This window comes from Clytia hemisphaerica, unplaced genomic scaffold (assembly GCF_902728285.1).
Source record: "Clytia hemisphaerica strain Z4C2 unplaced genomic scaffold, Clytia hemisphaerica genome assembly, whole genome shotgun sequence".
NCBI lineage: Eukaryota > Metazoa > Cnidaria > Hydrozoa > Leptothecata > Clytiidae > Clytia > Clytia hemisphaerica.
In genome coordinates, this window is record NW_027103900.1 from 607475 (window position 1) to 630704 (window position 23230).

General features: G+C 34.4%; 3 protein-coding genes across 3 annotated transcripts; 2 read left to right on the forward strand and 1 right to left on the reverse strand.

Annotated features, from left to right (window-relative positions):
• Positions 1–1390: 1390 nt before the first annotated feature.
• LOC136808809 (HIG1 domain family member 1A, mitochondrial-like) lies at positions 1391–10610 on the reverse strand. The gene is made up of 2 exons (XM_067065352.1): positions 10376–10610; positions 1391–2280 (listed from the first exon to the last, which is right to left on the reverse strand). Exons 1-2 carry the CDS (start codon positions 10476–10478, stop codon positions 2102–2104), a joined length of 282 nt encoding a protein of 93 aa, XP_066921453.1. The 5' UTR covers positions 10479–10610; the 3' UTR covers positions 1391–2101.
• Positions 5092–6051, forward strand: LOC136808754 (galanin receptor type 1-like). Its single transcript, XM_067065292.1, has one exon. The coding sequence runs from the start codon at positions 5092–5094 to the stop codon at positions 6025–6027; it is 936 nt and encodes a 311-aa protein (XP_066921393.1). The 3' UTR covers positions 6028–6051.
• A 2571-nt stretch (positions 10611–13181) lies between the features above and the next one.
• LOC136808810 (uncharacterized) lies at positions 13182–14309 on the forward strand. Its single transcript, XM_067065353.1, has one exon. The coding sequence runs from the start codon at positions 13201–13203 to the stop codon at positions 14296–14298; it is 1098 nt and encodes a 365-aa protein (XP_066921454.1). The 5' UTR covers positions 13182–13200; the 3' UTR covers positions 14299–14309.
• The last annotated feature ends 8921 nt before the right edge of the window (positions 14310–23230 follow it).

Consider the following 23230-nt stretch of genomic DNA (forward strand, 5'->3'; position numbering starts at 1 on the left):
AATTCTTTTTTTTATTAATTTATTATGATTTTTAATTATTTTTGTTATCGTTTTTTTGATTTTGATTAATGGTATATATTGATAAAATTATACTCTTTTTCTTAGAAAGAAACCTGTTTCAGATAAAAGTGAGAAATCGAGTAGTTTATTGAACGGGAAAATAAATCTTCGTTTGAGAAATCATTGGTGAGAAATGTCTTACTTTCACACGGTCTTACGGATGAGCATCGTCTACTTTAATGGGATAAACTTTCGCGGGGATTAAATTTCGCAGATTTCGCGGATTTGGGTGTCATCCGCTAAATTAAGTCCCAATGGAAATTTGGAAGGGCCTCATCCGATATTTCTAAACAAAACTCAAAATTTGTCAAATAAATACTGTTTGAATGGTTACTTGCATCAAAGAGGCCCAAATAATTTGTATTTTCAACAACCAACATGCATGATTTGACAGTAAAAGTCACAAAATCGTGAAAAATATTGCCACCCAATAGTGCCACCCACGAAATTAAGTCTCCGCGAAAGTTTATCCCATTAAATTAACCTCACTGAATACAATGGTAGAATAAACACTTTCTTTCTTTGTCAACATTTCAATTTTCTTCCCCTGGACTGGCGCTCCTAGAACACAACCACACCACACACACGCCACCCTTATTTTGAACAAATGTTCATAAACTACTCTCCAAAAAGAAAAAGGCTGATTCCAGTTCGACTTTAAAACTTTTCGAACGAATAAGCTTTCAATATAGGAATTAATCAAATTGGTTTTTTAGAAGATTAGCCCTGGCTCCGTTTGGATTTTTACTGTCCCCTTTAATGTTGATCAACTTTGAGGTTATATGTCTAATGTCTAAAATCAGCTTCCCTCACCTGATTAGCTGGGAGACCCGTTCACAAGAAAACCGGGCTCCCTCAGTCAAATTATGATGATGATGACTGGCTGCTCTTTTCAGAGGACACCCGGTTCCGTATTGAGCGGTCTAGGAGTCGTCTCATTAGAACCGTCTAGGCGATGGTTTATACTGCAACCAGCTTGCGAGACACTGACACACAGTTTTTGGATCGAGTGCGTTACGTCCAGCGTGAACCACTAGGGAACAAGGCCAGCGCACTCTCACTTCATCCACGATGGATTGTGGAATCGATACCTAGCACAGTCACCGACAGGCTTCTTGAGTTTCTGACTACCCAATTCCCCTCACATGGCATGGGTTGGCCCGGGCGAAGGTACATTCACTTGCCAAGTGAATCGCAGCACCGAGCGGGAATCGAACCCCGACCTCCTGGACGGCAGTCAAGATTGATAACCACTACACTACAGTCAAATTATAACATTATCATTACATACATCATTGTGCAAAAAAAAACAGAAAAAAAGACAGAATAATTTCAGGCCTGAAAATTTATTTTATTTGTCGACTTTCACACTAAAATATTTACATTTTAAATTTTTTAAATTTAAAGATAAAAATTTTTCCTAAATGTTCTGATATATCAAAATAATATCATATTTCAAAATAATAGTTTAAAGTAATATTCTATCGTAAAGGTAAATAAAGAAATTTTTCAACTATCTTAAAGATATTGTATAAAGTGCAGTGTTTAGTTAAATAATAATTATTCCTAAATCGATTTAGTGCAATATTTAAATCGTAGCTAAGTTTAAGAGTAGTCCGCTCATTACAAAAGTTAAAGATGCTCCACAGAGATACGGTCGACAGAGGCATTGTTTCGAAAAAGCTTTGTTGACGAGCCTTTTTTATTGAAAACTAAAACAACATGAAGTCTTGTCAAAATGCGTATCGGTTATGGCGTGTTATCACTTCGATAAACCACGACGAAGTCTTTAAACTTATGAAGAAAGTGTCCAACTAAAAGGGATGGCTGCCATGTAAACTGTCATTTCTAATACAAATCAGCCAATGACAACCAGTTAAAAAGTTTGAAATCGAAAGCCTACTCCAAGAATTCGGGAACTACAAACTGCAAACAACGTAGAAGAAGAATTCATAGATCTTCAAAGTCTGAGTCAACCACGGGAAAAACCACTCAACTAAGAATAAACAATGTTTCCACAGGTATTGAAGAGCGTTAGAATCTACTGCTTGTCTTTGGCACCGAATTGAGACACACCGACGCCGACCACGATGGAGCCAACGACCATGCTTTGAGCGATGACACGCAATCTCATTAGATATCGGCTTGTCGTCATGGCTGGTCCTCTGGTCCTGTAAGCGTATACTCCGTAACCAATGGCTCCCAATAAACCGGCAAATCCTGGAAAATGAAACGGAAAATTTCATAAGAAGATGGGGGAAGGATATGGAGATCAAATTTAAAACAGAATGTATCCAGATTCATTGTAAAACTTTCTCTATCATGAAGAATTGATATTTCTACTAAAATTTACATGTCTACAAATAGACAAATCTATTTCATTTTTGGTGCAATACTTTGAATAGAAGACTATCTTGAGATTATCAAAAGTAGTTATAAAATATTCAATCTATTCTTCGATCTATATTTCTTCAGACTTCCTTAAAAACATTTTCTCTCAATTGCAAAGATTTTTTTCTCATAGTTGTTTTGGAGAACGCGGCCTATCTAATAACAAATTACTCCACATTACCATATTACTTTCCCTTAGCCAATAAAAAAGTGATAAATTATCTTGTCTCTAGGTAACTGTCGTGGAGTAATTAGTTATTCAATAGGCCGTCACGTTCTCCAAAACAACTATTGGGTGGGTTGTCATATTCGCCGTCATTTTATCAAGGATTTCAAACAAAAATTGGTGGTGTTAAAAGCTCTTAATCGAATCTGAGGCTCAAATAAATCCATGTTTCTTTTAAGGTCTTACACTTCTGACGTAAAATTAAACATTAAAATAGTGTTAGAAACAAAGCAAGTTATTTCCGTTGTAAAGAGTGCTCGATGTCAACAAAAAGTCGAAGAGCTGTATCAATATCATAATTTCATTTGTCAGTAACAAATTTTTTACTGACAAATAAAATTATGATATTTAAAATAGTGTTAGAGAGATATAACATACAGGTTTTTTATAATAATCTAATATTTTTAGAGCCTTCGAATATTCTTAACTTAATGAGTTTTAAACCTAAAAATGTTTTTGAAATGTTCTTAATTTCACCATTTTATGAGTTTTGTGCTATCTCCTAAAAAAATTGGGTGTTGTGGGTTCCTCAAAGCCTTGAATGTTCTTAACATATTCTTAATATTTTGGCCATCGAAGTCTTAAGTCTTGTATAGTGTTCTTATAAAAAACGTGTAGTGCTGGACGGTTAAGTTTAGTATAACCTTTAAAGGATTTGTCCAACATTATGAAAACTAAACTAACAGCAGACTGTTTTGAAATCAAATTCAATAATCTACAAATTGTGTTTCGTTCTAGGACATATGGAGCTTCTCGGATTAAAAAAGAGAATTTCGAGGAAAACCACAGAAATCAATGGCGACTCATTAAAAGCATGGCAAATAAGATCTTTTTTTGGAAAGAAAGAATTGACAATTAATTTGTACCATCCAATTATGATATTCTGTGTGATGAATGTTTTGTATGAGGAGTTGAATACCTTATTACACGAATATTACTGGGCAAGTATTTAACGGCCTTGAAATTAACACGATCTGAAATTAACATGAATTTTTCTGCTTTTTCAAGGAAACAGCGGCTGGTTTTAAGTAAGGGGGTTTTTATTAACAGGCAATTTTTCAATTCGTGTTAATAAAAATGACTAGTAATATTCATGTTATAAGGTGATTGACCTAAGACTAGAATGGTTAATCCAAAAAGAATAAAATGTTTGACATTAATTCTCTTTCGTACAGAAGAGCAAAATTACTGTCACGAAATGGTCATAAAGATACGTTTATTATAGCAGTACATCATTGAGTATTTCTTTTGCAAACATTGCTGTTAATCGTGCTAAATGATAGACAAATATTTAGATAAAGTAATAATAATAGAGACGTGTACAGTCCACCGATTAAAGTGGAGTTGGAATCTCTAGCTTGCGTGGGCGTTTAATCTTGTTACGTAAATTTTTAAGACATAGTTGCAAAGAATGGAGTTGTTCGTTATGTCTCTAATTAACGGTTTTGGAATATTATTGTAAAAGGAAAGTCACATGCTAATTTGTTACATTTCACTGAACTTGGAGTTTCAATTGCAAGCAGGTGTTAATTAATTCATAGTTGGTAGAAAGCATTTTTATGAGTAAAATGTCCACGGTTGCCAGGACATCTTCAACAGGGTAAATATTTACCTTAACAAAACAATATTCAGTTTTAAAAGGGAACCGGTTACAAGTAGATCGAAATGGAATTGAAAAATGATAAAAGTAAACTCATTTGTTATTTTGACAGTAAGATTCAGTACACTACAAGTTAAAAAAAAATAGGTCATTGCCAATGATAGTGAAATCAAGTTACAATTCCCTGATTTAGAGTGGTCGGAAGACCCTTGATACAATCTGATTATCTTTGAGATGTTTTTGATCAGTGGAATTCAAGATTAAATAAACATCAAATACAATAGTATATCTAATGTTTACATTTATTACGATTCCATTTCAAAAGTTTTACAATCAAAGCTACTTTTCATCGAATTTCGACAGAGCTGACAGACTGAATTGAGAACACTGACAATGTCAAATTTACGAAATTACTTTTTTTTAAATGTACTGAATCCGGCTTGTAAATCGGCTTCATTTAATCACTATCGTCTTTTGGGACGAAGGGCTCGAATTTATTACTCTCAAAAACTAATATGTAATTATATAAAAACAAAATTTCTTTTTAGGTGTAATCAAGTTAAATTGAAGAGTAGTAGTAAGAAGTAGTATTTGCTTGGAAATTAAAACAGGTGCAAGACGTCAACAGGAACTGAGCAACAAAATAATACAGTACAAAAAAAGGATAGAAATATGACCTCGACGCTTGGCTAGGCTTTTGAAATTTAAAAGACAGGTGCTAAGTCAATCGATATAAGCTTAGAAAAATAGACTTATACAAGACTGTTGGAGGAAACTAAAAATAGAGGACATTTGGAAGCGAAAAACATACAAGATGAACTCTACAACTATAGAACACGATGAAAACAAATGGTACAATTTCATCACATTACCACTCTACTCCATTGGAATCGTTGGTAATATTCTGGTCATCGTATACTTTATAGTCATCAACAAAGACAAACTACGAGAAATGTCATCATATCATTATATTGTGCTACATTTAACAACAGTGGATCTACTGAACTGCCTTACAATACCATTATTTCGATATTTCACTTTTCAGCCTGTGTGGCCGTTGGGTGAGTTTGCATGTCGGTTTATGAGACCGTTCAGTTTTTACGTATTACCCATGTTGGGGTGTTGGTTTCTGGTAGTTTTATCCTTTGAAAGATACTATTCAATAATGAATCCGTTCAAAAGACGAATCACAAAACGAAATTACACCCTCGTGATCGTGTTTTTGTATTTATCTACCATTGGGCTAAATATGGACACTATGATTAAAGCTAGATTGGAAATCAAATGTACTTTTGGGGATAATTCATTAACTAAAGGTGAACGTGTAGCATTTATTGTTGGTGAACGAATATTAGATTGTGTTCTTCCAGTTGTTCTTATGGCATTCTTTTACACTCGAATCTCAAAGAGAATACAACAAACTTTCACCAACCAAGAATCACATGATAAGAAAATAAAAGCATTACACATATTAAAATACCTTATTACTTTGTATGTGATAAGCGTTTACCCTGGTCGCATTGTAGGAAGTGTTTTTTCATTCCTCTACTTGTACAAACCTGAGGTAATTAAACCACATCAACTTGCTCTAGATCCTGTATATTACACGATGATGTTTATCCTAAATATCCATAATATGACAAATGTGTTTATTTTTTCTCACCTTATAAGCAATTTTCGTTTATTTTTACGAAATATTTTCACTGGTCATTGGTGCAAAAAAGAACACACATATCATATCGAACATTGAGAATATGCTTATTAGATGATATTTACTAATTTTTTTGGTTAATTCAAGTTTTAATTGTTACACAAAATTTTGGAAATACATAATAAATTGTTGATCATAAGGGAAGAAAATCTCTGTATCCCATTAAATTTTAGCTTCAAAGTTTCAAGCAAAATTTGTTAGAATTGTAAGTAAAAAGTTAAAGATTGGAATTGGAATTTAAAACAGCTAGTACATAATTGGCCAATCAAAAAGCTGGAAGGACCAGCCAATCACAAGATTTTATACAAGTTTTTGTATGAAATAAATCACAGTCAATTGTGAAGGAACTTTTTTTTCACAAGCAAAAAACTTTTTTTCACAACCTTTTTTTTCACAAGTAACTTTCCAATTTCTTTGTCTTGATTAAAGAAATTGAAATAATTAAAACCTTTAAATCAACTGACTTTTTTTCCATAATCCATATACATCGAGAAAAGGTCTCTTGTCACGTGAAAAATAAATTTTCAACATCCAATGAAAATGTGCGATTTGTATCATGCAGTATAAAAAAGTCACCTGACAGCAATTTCTGTAGAAGGGCCGTTCCGTTATAATTATTCTTCGCCACGACATGACGTCACAACTGGGGTACAACAGAACACTTACTAAAGATTAAATATGTGTTTTCAGTAAACATAATCTTTTAGTAGTGAGTTAAACCATAGTGTGTTTTACCCTCGAAATTATTAAATCTTATTGGTTGAAAAAGATGTCACATGACTTACCGTGGCAAAGAATAGGATAAGAATACAAAGATTCGACCAGGGTTTTTTTTTATTTGCTGAAGCACATGAGATAGAGGAAGACCTACTGAAAAGGGGAAATTAGGGGAACAATTCTATCAAAAGTTATTGGCAAAGAAAGTCACCTTTTGAGGTAGAAATAATGGTTTTTCTTGTATAACTATTTATTGCAGTACCCCCGTCTTATCTTGGTTTGACAACCGGTACATCAGAAACATACGGAAATGTTTACGCATGGACAGGATAAGTTTCCCCAAAGCACCAGCAAGAACAAAAGTTGAATTTGGCTGAAAATGGCTGAAATTGGACCTTTAATATAATTTTCTTGGTAAAAGCTATCGTAATTCTATTTGGCTGTATGAAAAGCTTATCTATTCCTTGTCAAGATTTTGTTTGAGATTGATTGCTTTACCAAAAAAAAAGATATTAAATTAAAATATCTTGACAGACCATTTTGCGATTTTTGTGTTATTTTGGTCAGCTGAGCGGATTGACGCATTTCCATTGTTTTGCCTTTTTGAACACGTGTGATTCAATTATATATCATTATTATATACCTGTAGGCAAAAACAGCCATTGAATAATTGAATAATTCCTGTTATATCATATATATGGTAGATTTTTTTTTCAATTTTTGCTTTCAAAGTTTGATTTTTTTGTTGCTCTTGTTGTTGTATCAAAGAAATTTATTAGAATAAATCTATTGTCAATTTCATGAAAAAATTTTATGACTCAAAGTATATAACTAAGAAAATGGTTTTAAAAAGAAAAACATCTGAAACATTTGAACGTTTCATTATTGGAATGTTTTATGTGAATCTTTTGACTATTTTTTTTGTAGGTTATTGAATTTATTAACCCTCGATGATGAATATTACAAATTCGCAATTTTAGTAAAATAAGGTTTGGGGTGAAATATCTTACCATAGAAAGTAGCTAAGATCATCAAATCTTTTTTTAAACTACAGAGAATTTACTCAGCTTTCTTCTAAAAAAATTTGCGTTCTCATATCATCATCTTTGTTTCATCTATTCTATCTCCGCAAAACGGCACTGAAAATTTTTCTAGGTACCCTTACATAAATAAAAATTACGAGTGATGTCTTTCGTCTACCGGCATAATTTTTTCACCATGCTTTCGCCACGTGATTGCTTTTCCCCAGTCAACGCTTTGCTCAAGTTTTCCTCTGGATTCAGGTCAAAAGAGACATTCTAGTTTCGTTTTCAGATTTTCTTTAAAACTTTAAAGGTTATAACTAAACGGGTGCATGTTTTCAAAATCCAAAAAGTTCTTCTTTTCAAATGTGAAAACTGTTTTTCAAAATCTTTTTCACATCATTTGTAGTAAACAAAAGTTTGAAGCTGGTTGACTGATTTTCAAGGCCGCGCAAGGTAAAACCCCAATTTTTGGTTTTCGCGCAGACATGCTACATTGCTGATATTTGGTTTTTGTGCCAAAAAATCCTTGAATTTAGCTGGGGAGTCTTGTTACTGAAGGAGCTGTAAAATTGGAACTTCAAATTGATATATCTCAAGAACTAAAACTTTTTGCCAGGAAAATAACCCCTCATTTTTTTTCTTATGATAATGACCTGGAGATCCATGCTATGATTTCTTATTCTTTATACTGATATGGTGAAATATATAGCATGGTATGGACTGTGATTTTGATTTTGAAAAGATCCTACTGACGGTTGAAAACACAGCCAATCAAATTATGGTCTTTCACTAGTCACACTTTCTTAGAGAAAACGCAAATTCTGAAATTAGTTTTTATTTTAGTAAGTGAGGACTGCGCTAAATTCTAATTTCTCAATGTATTTTTTTTGAGGCAGAAATCTGCCTCACAGGTCATACCCGTCCTGTTTACATCACATTATAAAAAATACAGGACGGTTCTCCTCCAACATGGTTCCCTTGCTCATATCAGGGGGGCCCGAGACGGGGGTAAGAGAATTAAAGTTTCTAAGTAAAATCTTAATTATCACCCAAAAAAGTGCCTTTTTTGTCCATATCTTTTAAATAGTCGAACGTGCGCAACGCACTGGGCTCAACTTCAGTGGCTTCAAATCATTCATAGGCCCAATTGTAGACCCCAGATATTCACCCAATGAACAAGCGTGCCAAATTTCAATCAAACCCGATCATTTTGGAGGCCTGTAGACTGCTCCAAAGCTTTAGCCTCGTTTTGGCAAAAAACTCGTTCCCAGGCCCCAAAAATCAAAATTTTCAAAAAATGAAAAAAACACCCCCAGATATTCACCCAAGGAACAAGTGTGCAAAATCTCAGCCAAATCAAACAATTTTTGAAGTCTCCAGGCTGCCCCAAAGTTTTGGCCTCGTTTTGGCGAAAAACTCGTGCCCAGCCCCCAAAAATCAAAATTTTTAAAAAATGAAAAAAACACCCCCAGATATTCACCCAAGGAACAAGTGTGCCAAATTTCAGCCAAATCGAACAATTTTTGAAGTCTCCAGGCTGCCCCAAAGTTTTGGGACATACACACAGACAGACACACACACACACATTCTCAGATTCTAACTCAACTGAAGTTGAGAATAGATAGTCTCAGCGATTATCCCTCCTTCAGTAAAGCTTCCTATACCTTTTGTCCTTCAGAAAAACCAAAAATATTGGCCTTAATTGTTTGCTTTTAGTTCCTGTAGCCAATAGTGTGATCCCTGTATTTCTATTTTATTCGGCGCGGGTTTTTCAATAAAGATGTCACATGACTCAAATCATGCAGTCTTATCGGACTAAAAGAAAGCGAAAGTGAGATCTGATTTGATGAAAAAAGACCGTTGGAACTGGAACCGAAAATAATTCTCATTCTAAACAAGATGGCGGCGAGAAAAGCACGTCTTTTGCTTTGGAAAAAAGGTTGTAAATTCTGGTTGATTTTAAGGTTTTATCTTATCTTACAGTATTTCATTTATTTTAATTAGTAGAGGCTTCTTCAATGTTCGGTGAAGGCAAGTCTATAAAAGTTATTTGTTTTTTGGTGGAAAAAAGTGTTTAAAAAAGCATTTTTTGTGCTCAAGGTTTATTTTTCTTTGCAAATTTTTGTCTTCAATCTTAAATAGATATGAACGAGTATTTGACTGATGGTTATGGTTTTTTCACCGAACATAGTAAAACTATTCAGGAACTTGAACCTTTTTACAGAATTTCAAAAAGGTTGTTAGTTCTAGAGATATATAGAAAAGTTTAGACATGGGTAGTTTGCGTTCGTGTTTCGCGTTCCCAAACCAAACGCACGTGCTATGTGGCGTTTTTTTGCAAACTTTGAAAAACTGATTTTTGTCCCGCTTTTGCGGGACTTTATTTAGCTTAAGTCCAAATATGCATTTCCCGTAATTTTTGTATGAAGTATTAGGTCTACACTGCTAGAACTTAATGCTACCGGCTGACCAACCCATTAATATTTTGAGCTTCAATAATGACCTAATAATGACACAAATGAATGAAGTCTAATACTTCTTTTTCGTTTCCTACAATTTCACTTGTGTAATTCAACTTCAAACGATTACTCCAAAGCTACCTGACTATAACTGGGAAACACAGATACAGAGAAATATTCTCTTACCAATGGGAATGAAGGGATCTTTCTTCATCTTTGAAACGAATTTGTCTTTATCTGAAATTTGTTCATCTTCAGGTTTCCAGTATTGCGGTCTTTTACTTGACATCTTTGAAAAAATAAATTAACTGCGTGTACGCTCGTCTGATATCTTTCCTTTTCTGTTTGAGTTTCTATCAAGAATGTGATTCGACTTTAAATATGCTGTCCAATCAAAAGGCCAAGCACGTCCCACGATGATCGAAGTTCAAATTTCAGAAGGAAGTTTTGTTTACGAAAATTGTGAAAGTTGTGCAAGAATTTTTGCACGCTGTCAGCAGTTTTGTTTGATTTGCGAATTAAGGCTTATGTTACATCTTAAACCGACCGCTAGAACTCTATGCACATCATGAAAATCTATGATGAGAAAGCACTTTTCGACGAGTTTCGAGGGAAGATAATTTTTGAAACATCACAATGATGTCACAAAAAACCCACAGACCAATTAGATTACTGAAATTGGAGATACTTCCGTAATAATATTAATACTGTCCTATTTTTCATTACTTATACGTAATTTTGGACACTTGAAAATGAAAGTTGCTGGGTCATCGCAAATTTTCCCGCACGCACGCATGCGATAGCGCACGTTTTATCCATCATGGGCCCCCATCATGAATGCGTGAAAATTGAAAAAAAAAATGCGTGAATGCGTGAATTCTTGATATGCGTAAGTCATTTTTCTAGCGGAAACACCCGAAAAAAGCCGGGATTTGACCTCTCTCTGTTACTAAAAATAGAAACACAGAGGTCAAAAACCGGCTTTTTTGAGTGCTTCCGTTAAAAAATATGACGTCATCTTGACTTACGCATATCAAGAATTGAAAAAACTTGCGTGAACGTGAAAATCCACTCTTTGACTGTGCGTAAATGCGTGAATCTGGGCTATTTGTGCGTGAATCTGGGCTACTGATTGTGTGCAGTGTTCCCGATTTTCTAAGGTTTCCCTTCCCTAATTTTTCTCGAAAATTTTCCGATTTGTTGAAAAATTGGGTTATTGCGTGAAACTCGAGGAAAATTTGCTAATTAAGCTAATTTCCTCGCTTTTCGAAATTTGGAATTCGGGCGAGAAAGTCGATTTTGGCCATCTCTCAATTTGGCTCGGGTTTATAGACCTCAAGGCTATACTATGAGCCTTATTGGACCATTTCTGAACATTTGGATTCTCAGATCCTAAGTCTCATGTTAAAACTCAGAGTTAAAATCGAGTTAAAATTACAAAGTGCGTCAAGGTGAGGTGTATGTATTACAAAGTGCGTCAGGTATTACAAATTGTGGCGTTTATTACAAAGTGCATTAGTACAGACGACAGGGAGTCGATTTTGAAATTTTGTAATTTTGGAACCCTTTTTCAGATCAGAGACTCAATTGCTTTCAAATCTTCAAATGATCGTGTCGTGATTTTCAATCATTTGGACCAAAATTGAGTGAAAAAATCGACAAAAACTTTGGGAAAAAGTCTCTAAGGGTCCGGGGGTACTAGGTTTGCGAAGTGACGGGTATGTCCGAGCCGAAAATCGAAAATCGACCCTTTGAGAGACAAAATTTTGGTGATTTTGGGACCCTTTGAGAGACTTTTTCCTAAATTTTGGTCCATTTTTTCCAAATTTTGGTTTGATTTTCACCAAATTTTGGTCAAATTCTTGGAAATCGTGACCGTTTGAGAGAGAAATTTTTGATTTTTGTGATTTTGGGACCCTTTCAGAGACTAACTTTTGAATTTGTACCCCTTTGAGAGACTTTTGAGGAATGAGAAAAGGTACCCTTATGGCTCGCACATACCCGGCACCCATTTTGCCTAAGTACCCCCCCCCCCGGGGTCCCAAAAATGTCATTTTCTTCTCTCTCTCTTAGGTCTAAGCGTCGCTTTTCGATTTTTTTGCTTGCACAGCCCGTCACCTCCCAAACCTGCTAAACCTAGTACCCCCGGATAAAAGTACTTTATCAGACCACTCGGGACCATTTTCTACTACTAGTACTACATTAATGTGAGCACCACATAATTTTATGGGGTGGGGCACTCATATGGATCTGGCCTACATCATATGTGCTGCGGTTAAGGGAGGGTTTTTTTTCTGATAATTACAGCTGACAAGAATATTTTTTTCAGTTTTTCTTTGGGTGTTTTTCTACTGGCAAATCAAGCTAACTAACCGGCAGGTACAAAGTTTAGTCGTGACTAAAAGTTGAGATTCTCTCACTTTTCCTCCTGAGAAGCTCATTTAATATGCAAAGCCGTTGTGCAAATACACCCAGAACTTTCGCAGAATTTTTTCTCTCAAAGTTTTTTCATGTAATAAGAGAGAGAGAGGGTGTGTCTGTTATTGACTTTTGTTTAGACTGGAGTCGTTTATAATGCGTGTAATACTAATAATACCAATACTACTAATAATAATACGGGATTTAGTTTGTATAAACGACTGGAAGAATCTGGTGTTCCAGCCTTATAGATACAGGGGCTAGCTACGCAGAAACTTGCGTAGCGAGAAAACAATTTATCAAGCAACAACAAACTCTCAAAACGAAATCAACTCAAATGAAAAACTTTCAATACACAAATCCACACATATTCTTTTTTCTCAAGAATTATTTTGAGCAGGAAAAAATTATAATTGTAATATTGACACTTTTCTTTTGTTTGGAGTTAGTGCACAAAGGTTTCTAGACGACTAAAATTGTTCCATTCATTACTTTTTGCTTTATTTTTACTATGTATAAATTAGTCGTCTAGCTTGCTAGACTAACTTTTGTTAAAAGAAATCAGAGGAGAAGACACGTTTTTTTCAAGGAGGATGGATCCAAACTTCTTTTACTATCTATCGCAAAACTATAAAGCTCAGAGATTTCAACTGAACCAACAGAATAACGTAAATATCACGCCCAGCTTACCACCAAATAACGTACAACAAACTCAATCTAACTTACAGCAAAATCTTTTGGAACCGCGCGTTCAACCAAACAACGTGGCTTCTTCATCAGCAGCGGCAGCTTCTCAACAAACTGAAAATGTATCATCAGATTCCAACGATCAAAAAACAACAAGGGAAAGATGGACTAAAGACCAAACTAGAGTTTTTATGAGCATGTATCAAGATAACTTTGACGAACTTTTATCAAGTCGATGTAATCAAGTCTGGTCTTCAATCGCTAGCGCTGTTTCAAAACATGGCCCAGTGAAAACTACCCAGAAATGCAAATTGAAATTGAGGACTCTAAAAGACGCTTATAACAAATGTAAAGCTGCTAATACTGACCCAAGAAACAGTGGTGACAAACACCGTACCTGTCCATATTACGACGAATTGGATGTTCTGCTTTCAGACAGACCATGTACATCGCTAACTCAATTCGCTGAGGTCGGAATCGTTCGATCGAATGAGGTTTGTGAAGCTGAAATTCCAAGCTTCGACATGGAAGAAAGAACACCAGCGGTTGAAGCACCCACCTTAGAAAATATTTCTACCGACGAAAATACAGCAGAAATTCCAGAAGTAGCTGCAGTAGCTGATGACCAATTTCGTGAAAGTGACGCAGAAACTGACAAGAAAAAACTTAAACGAAAATTTGAAGGCGACGATGACTGGAGTTACGATGAAGAAAATGATGATTTTTATGAAGGCGTGAAGGCCAAAGCTAAAGCAAAGGGAAAGGAAAAGAAACCCAAAAAGAAACCAAAAACTTTTCAAGAACAATTAATTGAGCTTCAGAAGGAACAAATGAACAGATTCGAAGCTAGTGAAGATCGATTCCAAAAATTTCAAGAAAAAATGATTGAAAAGCAAATGGAGTTGGATGCAAAGGAAAAAGACAAAGAGAGAGATTTTTTTATGCAATTCGGAGCACTTTTTGCTAACAACAATGACCACAGAAAAGATGAAAAGGAGAAATAAAATGGACACATCCCAAAGGAAAGCGTTTTTTAATTTCGCCTAGCGAAAGTATTACGATAGCCTTTCTATGTATGTATGTATGTATGTATCGAGAAAATTTTTCGGGCGAAATAATGGCGTGTGGGCGTTTTTTCTCGGGTGTTCTGTGTTCCGTGAACACGTGATCAAAACATTCTGTTTAGCCAATCAATGCTCACAATCCCACATCCGGGTAGTTTTTTTTATCAAATGTGCCAAATATGGTAGCTCAAAGCTGCTGACATTTAAATCTTCCAGTCAATATACTGCCAGTCCAGTCGTGTCCATAGCTGTTAACGTGAGATCAACTTAATCAAAATTACTTTAAATTAAAGAAGAAATAGTAAGTATTTACTTTCATATTTGCCTAGCAGTTCTGCTCCTCAGAACTGTTCAAAGCCTGTTTTGCCACTTCATATTCATTCATTAACTGCACTGAATTTGATTGTGGCATTTTTTTTTCTTTTTTGCTTTTTTTTTGCCCTTCGGATTTATGCACTACGGGCCACTAAATCTGATTGAGGCCTTTTTTCCCTTCAGGTTCATGCACTACGGGCCACTGAATTCTGTTGAGGCATCAGCTGTGTACGTATCGACCAGCTTTAAAGTTAAACTCACTTGCATTGTCAGTGATTACAATACCAAGCTGCATTGTCAGCTTTTACAAAATATCTTATTTATATACATTAGAAAATATTTGAGTCTCAGAGATTTAACATATATTTTTTTATTTTTGAAATGATATCCATTGAATCATACCGTGCGTTGATAGGAGGCTTTGCCTACACAGCTCAGAGAATGTGAATCAATTTCTAAGTCCATTTTTATCGGCTCCAAATTTTCTAAAAATGCTTTTTCTCGATTATTGAAACCCGTTAGATTCATAGCACTTTTTACACTTTTAGTCTTTGCAATCCCTAAGTCTTACGAAACGGTTGAAATTCAAACACCTCTTGATCTTATGCATTTTTCAAAGAATGGAATGTTTGTTCAGTATCCAAATCTAGGGTATAATTTTCCAGAGCCAGTTCTTTTTACTTTTAAAGTAAACTATACATTACTATTGTCAGGTGATATAGAACTTAATCCAGGTCCACCACAGGAAAAGAGATAAAAAGTATTCAAGGTTCTTTTCATCAAGGAAATTCAAAGTTTGGCGAGACTGCTGGTATACAATGTTCGTCCAATTGTTTTTTTGCCATTTGCTATGCACAGCTTAGAAAATTATCACTTTGGAAGACTCATGATTTGGATTATGTTTTAAATCAAGGGGATCTAAATTTTAAAAATCTTGGCATCACTAGACAATCACCATTAATTGAAGAATTCCAGAAAGTTATTGCAGTTGGAAATAGTATCTGTTCACTAGATTTCAATATCGTTGAAGGATATTTCGAGAATGAAGGTATTTCAGTGAATTTTGTCAATGAAGAACTTTGTTTGCAACATTCTGGTGCCGTCTTAGTAATAGCTGGAAATTGTTTAGGTGTGCTCCATTACAATGAAAAATATTTTGTTTTGATTCCCATAGTAGAGATGTAAAGGGTCATCAAGTTCCTGGTGAAATTGGTACTTCAGTACTTTGCAGTTTGGAATATTACTGAAATAAAGAATTACATAAGATCTGAGTATAGGGCAAATTTGTTTAATGTCATTTATTTGAAAACCAATTTTCACGCATACGAAAATACCAAAAGAGTGATTTTGAAGGAGGTATTATGTTGGCAAAAAAAAGCTTCGCGTAAAAGAAGGTTTGAAAGAACTTAAAGGTAGTGAAAAACATGAACACCAAAAAGAAAAGAAGCGGAAAGCTGCAATCTTTACGTGATTGATAAGGATCAAAAAACAAGCAGCAAAAAGAAGATATGCAAAATGCAAATCTTACGGGAATTGAATAAAGATCAGAAAAACATGAAACACAAAAGAAAAAATGCGCAAGCTGCAAAATCTTTACGTGAATTGAATAAAGGATCAGAAAAAACCAAACAGCAAAAAGAAAGATGTGCAAGCTGCAAAATCTTTACGGAATTGAATAAAGGATCAAAAAACATGAACACAAAAAGAAAAGATGCGGCAAGTTGCAAAATCTTACGTGAATTGATAAAGGGCAGAAAAACATGACAGCAAAAAGAAAAAATGCGGCAAGTTGCAAAATCTCTTACATAACAAAAAAAACTTAATTCAGGAAAAAGGTTAGAAATTCAGGCAGAAAAAACAGGAGGGTCCTTCTTACATCTGTTAATGTGTAACCGCAGTATGTTTAAAAAATCTGTGTTTGGTTTTGATGAACAAAAGTTCTCATTGTCAACTTTGAAGAAATAGAAATTTTAATCCTGTAAACTCGTTTGATGGTAATTTCTACGTATGCACAACCTGTCATAAAAATTAATGAAGGGAGAAATCCCATGCCAGTCTGTTTCTAACAAACTTCAATTTTTGATCTCCCAGATAATCTAAATGATATACGAAAACTGGAAAGAATTTTAGTGGCTCAAAGAATTTTATTTTCTAAAGTCATGATAATGCGTAAAGGAGAATTCCCTAAATTACAAGGTGCAATATGCAATGTTCCCATTGAAACACCAGGTGTATGCAAAGTACTTCCTAGAGGAAGTGATAGTAGTGGGGTAATAAATGTTGAATTAAAAAGAAAAATATCCTACAAAAACCCTGTTATTTCGCAGCAAGTAAGACGACAGAAAGTTTTTGAAACTTTGGACTTTTTAGTGAATAATAATCCTTTGTATCATGATATACATATTGATATGTCAATCATCGACCAAGTAACTAATGATGAATATGTTGAAAGGGTTTTATCAAATAATGATTCCGTATCAAGCGCTTCTTCCAATGATATAAGATTTGTAGATGATACAACAGTTACTTTAATTAAGCCTTTTGAAGAGCAATTAGAGAATGAATTTGATTCTGATGATCCACTCAGTGCGTATCGGACACCACATGTGAAACAGTTATTGTATCAGAAGTGCCAAACATTATTTTAGATGATGAAAATGCAATTTTAGCTCCAGGTGAAGGTCAACCCCCAATTCATTAACACAAGATGAGTTCTGTGAAGAGCTAGCCCATCCTCATCTTTTTCCTACTGGGAAATTTGGTTATAACGTAGAGCGAGATATAAAATTGTCGCCAACAAAGTACTTTAATCAGCGTCTTTTAAATTACACTCAAAAGTTTGCTTCGGATTCAGATTACATTTTTTTTGCTCACAAAACTTTACTACAGCTTAACCTTAGAAGTAAGATCAATATCGCAATGAGAATTTCAAATTCCAACTTGACTGCGGGATTATTAGCAAATAATTTTAATGATACAATTCAAAACTGTGTAGCATCTGATAATGCATACAAGTTTATGAGTACTATAAAAGGAACCCCTGCATACTGGCAACATATGTTATCTGATGTTCTTGCAATGGTTAAACAACTTGGTGTCCCAACATACTTTATGACTCTCTCTTGTGCAGATTTACGGTGGGAGGAATTTGTTACCATTATCAGACAATTAAGCGGGGATGCTGATACTGATCATGAACTTCTTGATTACCAATCTAGATGTGCCCTACTTAATAGCAATCCTATTGTGCTTGTGCGTCAATATCAATATAGAAAAGAGTTGTTTTTCAAAGAGATAATAATGGATGGCCAACTTGGAAAAATTACATACTATGCTCTCAGAGTAGAATTTACTTTCAGGGGTAGTCCACATGATCATTGTTTGCTTTGGGCTAAAGATGTCCCAAAACTTGAAGATGGAAAAGAAAAGTATATTGAACACATAGATAGTGTTATTTCTGCTAATGTTCCTGATAGGGAAGAAAGTCCTGAATTATGGAATTTAGTCACTAAGTATCAAATACACTCCCATTCAAGAACGTGTAGTAAATATCGCAAAAATGAATGCCGATTTCAATTTGGAAAACTTTTCTGCAAGCGTACTATTTTGTCTGAACCGCTTCCTGAAGGGTTACCTGAAACTGAAAAACATGATATTTTGGTTGCTAGAAATAATGTGATCCAAACTGTTCAAGAGTATATAGATACAAATTTGCATCCTAAAAAGAGAAACATTCTGGATCCTGATAAGCCTGAGTATATTGAAATTGGATCTATTGATACAATTTTGGATTCTTTAGGGTTAAATTATGAAACATATGAATATTACTTATCAATCTCACCAGACAAAGATCAGCATTTGTTTCTAAAACGTGACCCATATTCTTGTTTTGTCAACAATTATTTTGCAGAAGGCCTCCTAGCATGGGAGGCCAATATCGATATTCAGCCAGTTTTTAATGCATACAAGGCAGTTACATACATGTGTGCCTATTTTTCAAAAAGTGAAGATAAGTGTTCAACTGCAATGCAAGAAGCATTAAAACAGGCCAAAGATTCAAATGACAGTCAGTTTGAGAAAATGTCTAAAATTGCCAAAGTTTACAACTCTAATAGAGAATGCTCAATCCAGGAAGCAGTTTACTTAACAATGCCTGAACTGTGGCTTAGAAAATGCTTTCCTGCTATTTCATTCGTTAACACTAACTTACCTGATCAAAGGTACAGAATTTTCAAGTCAAAAGAAGAATTGAGGAATTGCCTGAGGATTCTGATGATCTTTTCAAACGAAATATGTTAAACAGATATATTGACCGCCCAAACACAGGGCAATTCAATACTATGTGTTATGCCACATTCTGTGCAAACTATACATTAGACACAAAAAAAATACAAATGATGAAAATGATTGGCAGCCTACTGTACTAGATGATTCAACAAGTGCAGTGAATCATCAAGAACCCCAAACACTTCCAAAATCAGCCAAATTACTCAACAGTAAGGAAAAACTTAAGCTTCGTAAAGTTCCAAAAGTTTTGAGGTACTACACTCCTAACAAAAACAAACATCCAGAAAAATTTTCCCACCATATTCTAATGTTGTTTTACCCATTTAGATCAGAAGAGAATGATTTGAAACTTGATGGTTCATATGTGTTGAAGCTCAATTTAGATGAAGTCAATGCAGTTGTTAACGAGAACAAGCAAATCTTTGAACCTGATGGTCATCTTGTTGATTTAGTACTTCAAAACTATCGCAATGACCTTATGCATAATCAAGATGCCTTTGCTCAACAAGAAAATGATGAAGTGCAAGACCTAATGAGCAACTCATCAGACAGTGAAAATGATGATGAAAGTCATGAATCGAACAAAATTTGCACCATTTACTCAAACAGTTCATGGCTTGCAAACTGATGACCAAATCAATACCCATATAAGATCTTTAAATTCTAAGCAAAGAGATATTTTTGATATAGTACTAAATTGGGGAAAAATGTATGTGCAAAATTCCAAGTCCAATAATCCTGTACTACTAGAACCATTGAGAATATTTTTAACAGGTGGTGCGGGCGTAGGAAAATCTCACTTAATTAAATGTATTTACAATTGTTTGTCAAAAGTCTTAGCATATAAAAGTGATGAGCTAGAGAAGCCACGTATTATTAAATTGGCCCCAACTGGTATAGCAGCTATCAATATATCTGGCACCACAGTACACACAGGATTGAGTATTCCAGTTGGAAAATTCAGAAATATGGCTGACAAACAAAGGACTGCCATTAGAAATAAATTACATCATGTAAAGTTGATAATAATTGATGAAATATCTATGATTTCGTCGCAACAGCTTTTGAACATCCATACAAGATTATGTGAAATTTTTGGTGTAAATGACAACACACCATTTGCAGGGAAAAGTATCATTGTTTGTGGAGACCTCTTTCAATTACCTCCAATTTTTCAAAGTCCAGTATTTTCAACTGAGGGACCTATTATTGGTGCATTCAAATTATGGCACCTATTCAAACTAGCTGAATTAGATGAGATTATGCGTCAAAAGGATGACTCTGACTTCATTGATCTCTTGAACAATGTAAGAGTAGGTGAATTGAATAGTAATGATGAAAGTATGATTAAATCTAGACTGATAACACGAGAACACCCTGATTATCCAATAGAATCATTGCATTTGTTTGCAGAAAATGCTTCAGTCCATCTTCACAATATTCAAAGATTAGATACTCTGCCCTCGGAAACAATAAATGTAGAAGCTATGGACGTTTATCCAAGGGATTTTACTGAATCTCAAATTACCAAGGTTAAGAACCTGCCACTTAACGATACAGGTGGCTTATCAGTTCTATTTGATTTGAAAATAGGGGCAAGAGTAATGCTAATTAGTAATATTGATATAGAGGATAGGTTGATCAATGGTCAACTTGGAACCGTCACTGACGTAAAATTCAGAAACAATAAAGCAGAGCTAATTTATGTTAAACTAGACGATAAGACGGCTGGAATAAAAGCTCAAAGTAAAGACCAATATGCTAAGGCCACTGAAACTGTTCCCATTGAAAAGAGTGAGGTAAATTTTCCCTTTGACAAAAAAAAACCCATACACTTCACCTATTATTTCTCGGACACAATTTCCTCTTAAGCTAGCTTATGCTTGTACAGTGCACAAAGTTCAAGGATTGACTTTGGATTCTGTAGTCGTTAGTTTTGACCTTGCAAGGCAAAGAAAGTTCAATGCTGGTCAAATGTATGTTGCAATGAGCAGAGTGAAAAATTTAAATGGTTTGTACTTTACTGGTCAATATCGACGTAGTGCTTTTGTCTGTAGTGATAAAGTTAGTGAAGAATACACACGATTGCGTCAGAACAAAGTTGAAAGAGTTGCAGATATTATGAGGTGCAGTTCTAATTTAAATGTTTGCCTATTGAATGTAAGATCTTTAAAACGACATGCAGTTGATATTCAAAAGGACAGATTTTTGTATGAAAATGATTTGTTATGTCTGACAGAGACACAGATGAGTTATGAGCATTCTGAGGAAGACAAACAAAGTATTCATGAAAAGCTTCCTTATTATATTCTTAGTCATAATATTGACCAGCATAAATTCAACAGTGTTACTGTCTGTCATTCTCCTTCTTTTATTGACATTGATGAGTATGATCATTCATCATGCTTTTCTCTTGTAAAATTTAGAAAAGCTGAATTTACTGAAAAGGAATTTTGTGTTTTGGTTCTCTATAAAAGTTCAAGAATTCAACGTGATGTGTTCTGTTACAATCTTGCTCAATTTATTGAAAGATACACAATTGATATCATTTTAGGAGACTTCAACATGGACGGCTTTGAAATGGAGCATGATCAATTGTTGGCTGACATTCTCCAAGATTATGATTTAGTTCCGAACTTTCCAACACATATCGATGGGAAAATGCTTGATCAAATTTGGACACATAAGGAATTGGTGCACGAGTATGGTATTGAAGTTATTCGTAAATGTGTGAACTTATCCGATCATGATGGAATCAAATTATCGCTGACTTTGCTAGCTTAGAATACCCGTCAGAGGCGATTCCCGGCGGGACAAGGGGGGGGGGTTGGAAACTGGGGTGGTGGATGATCTCAACTTTCTGATGATTAGTTTTGAGTGGTCAAAATTGCAGGAAGTAAAAAAAATTATCTCAAATAAAAAGGGTATATATCCCTTTTCTCCTATAGCAAATTCTACCTAACTTAAAAATTAATCATCAGAAAATTAGCCAACGATTCAGATACATTTGCTTATGTTGTCATAGGTGCTTCTTTATGAACAGTTTGAATTTTTTGCAATAGACTGAGTAAACTAGGAATACTCTTTAACGCAATGATGTTATCGAAAATCTGTTAATATGATATCAGTACAGGTTTGATTCTGGATATAAAATGAACTTTTTAATTAAGGATTGAAGCTTAACTCTGTTGGAAATATGCAATTAAGGTCATCCCACCACCCCGTCCATTCTTATGTAAGTTTTCTGACGTTTAAAGACTATTCTTAAAAGACATTTATTCTTTGGGGAGGAAGGCTTTTTTTCTGCATTAACCAAAAGGAGGGCTCTGTTGAATTTGACATTTGCAGATAAAGTTGGGGAGAGTGTGAGAAATGGGTCAAATATGTGAGTGTCTTTTATGGATGGTCTATGGTAGAAAAAAATCTATAGACAAAGGACAATTAGTTTAAAGATGCCTTTCATTAATTCATCTTTGATTACTATCTCGTCAGGAAACTTACATACCTATGGATATGGCATTTAATGTATTATTTTATTTATTGTATTATTTATTCCTATTTCTATATTATTTATTCCTATTTTTATATTTATCATTTTTCTTCTGTTTTTCATAATTAATAGAATTTTTTAAATTATTATATTCAAAACAAAGTAATATTTCTACCATTTTTTAATAGGTTTTTGTTAATTGTTTTATTATTTTCTTGTACTCTTTTGTTATTCATTTGCCTACTCAAAAATAAAAAAGACTGTCACAGAGTTTTAAAAATAGACAATATGGAAAAATATGGAATGAAAAAATATGGAAGTACATTGCAAGTGAATTGATTCATCTATATATGTATGCATTTTGGTTGATATCATAAGGATAATTATTGAAACGTTGAATAGTGGTATAATTGGATATATATTTCTATTTTGGAATTATTACAATTGATGTAATCGCTTATCCTAATGCAGCTTGAATTCATTGAATCTCAAAATATCCTAAATGGTCGTCATTTTCAGTCTTTATTAACAAAGAGTCGAATGGCTTCGAAAATTTTCATTACAATCACCAACATTCGATACAATCGCCAACATCGATACTGCATAATATGTGCTTATAGTCATTGTATCATATTATCGTTTCATCCGATTTTCACAATATGCTGTATTTGCTCATCGGAAACATAAAACTTTATGATTTTCAGCATTCCTATAGCAAATCAACTGTCGCGCTCGGCCGCCAACCGACCATTGATAATACAAAAATAACAATTCTTATCG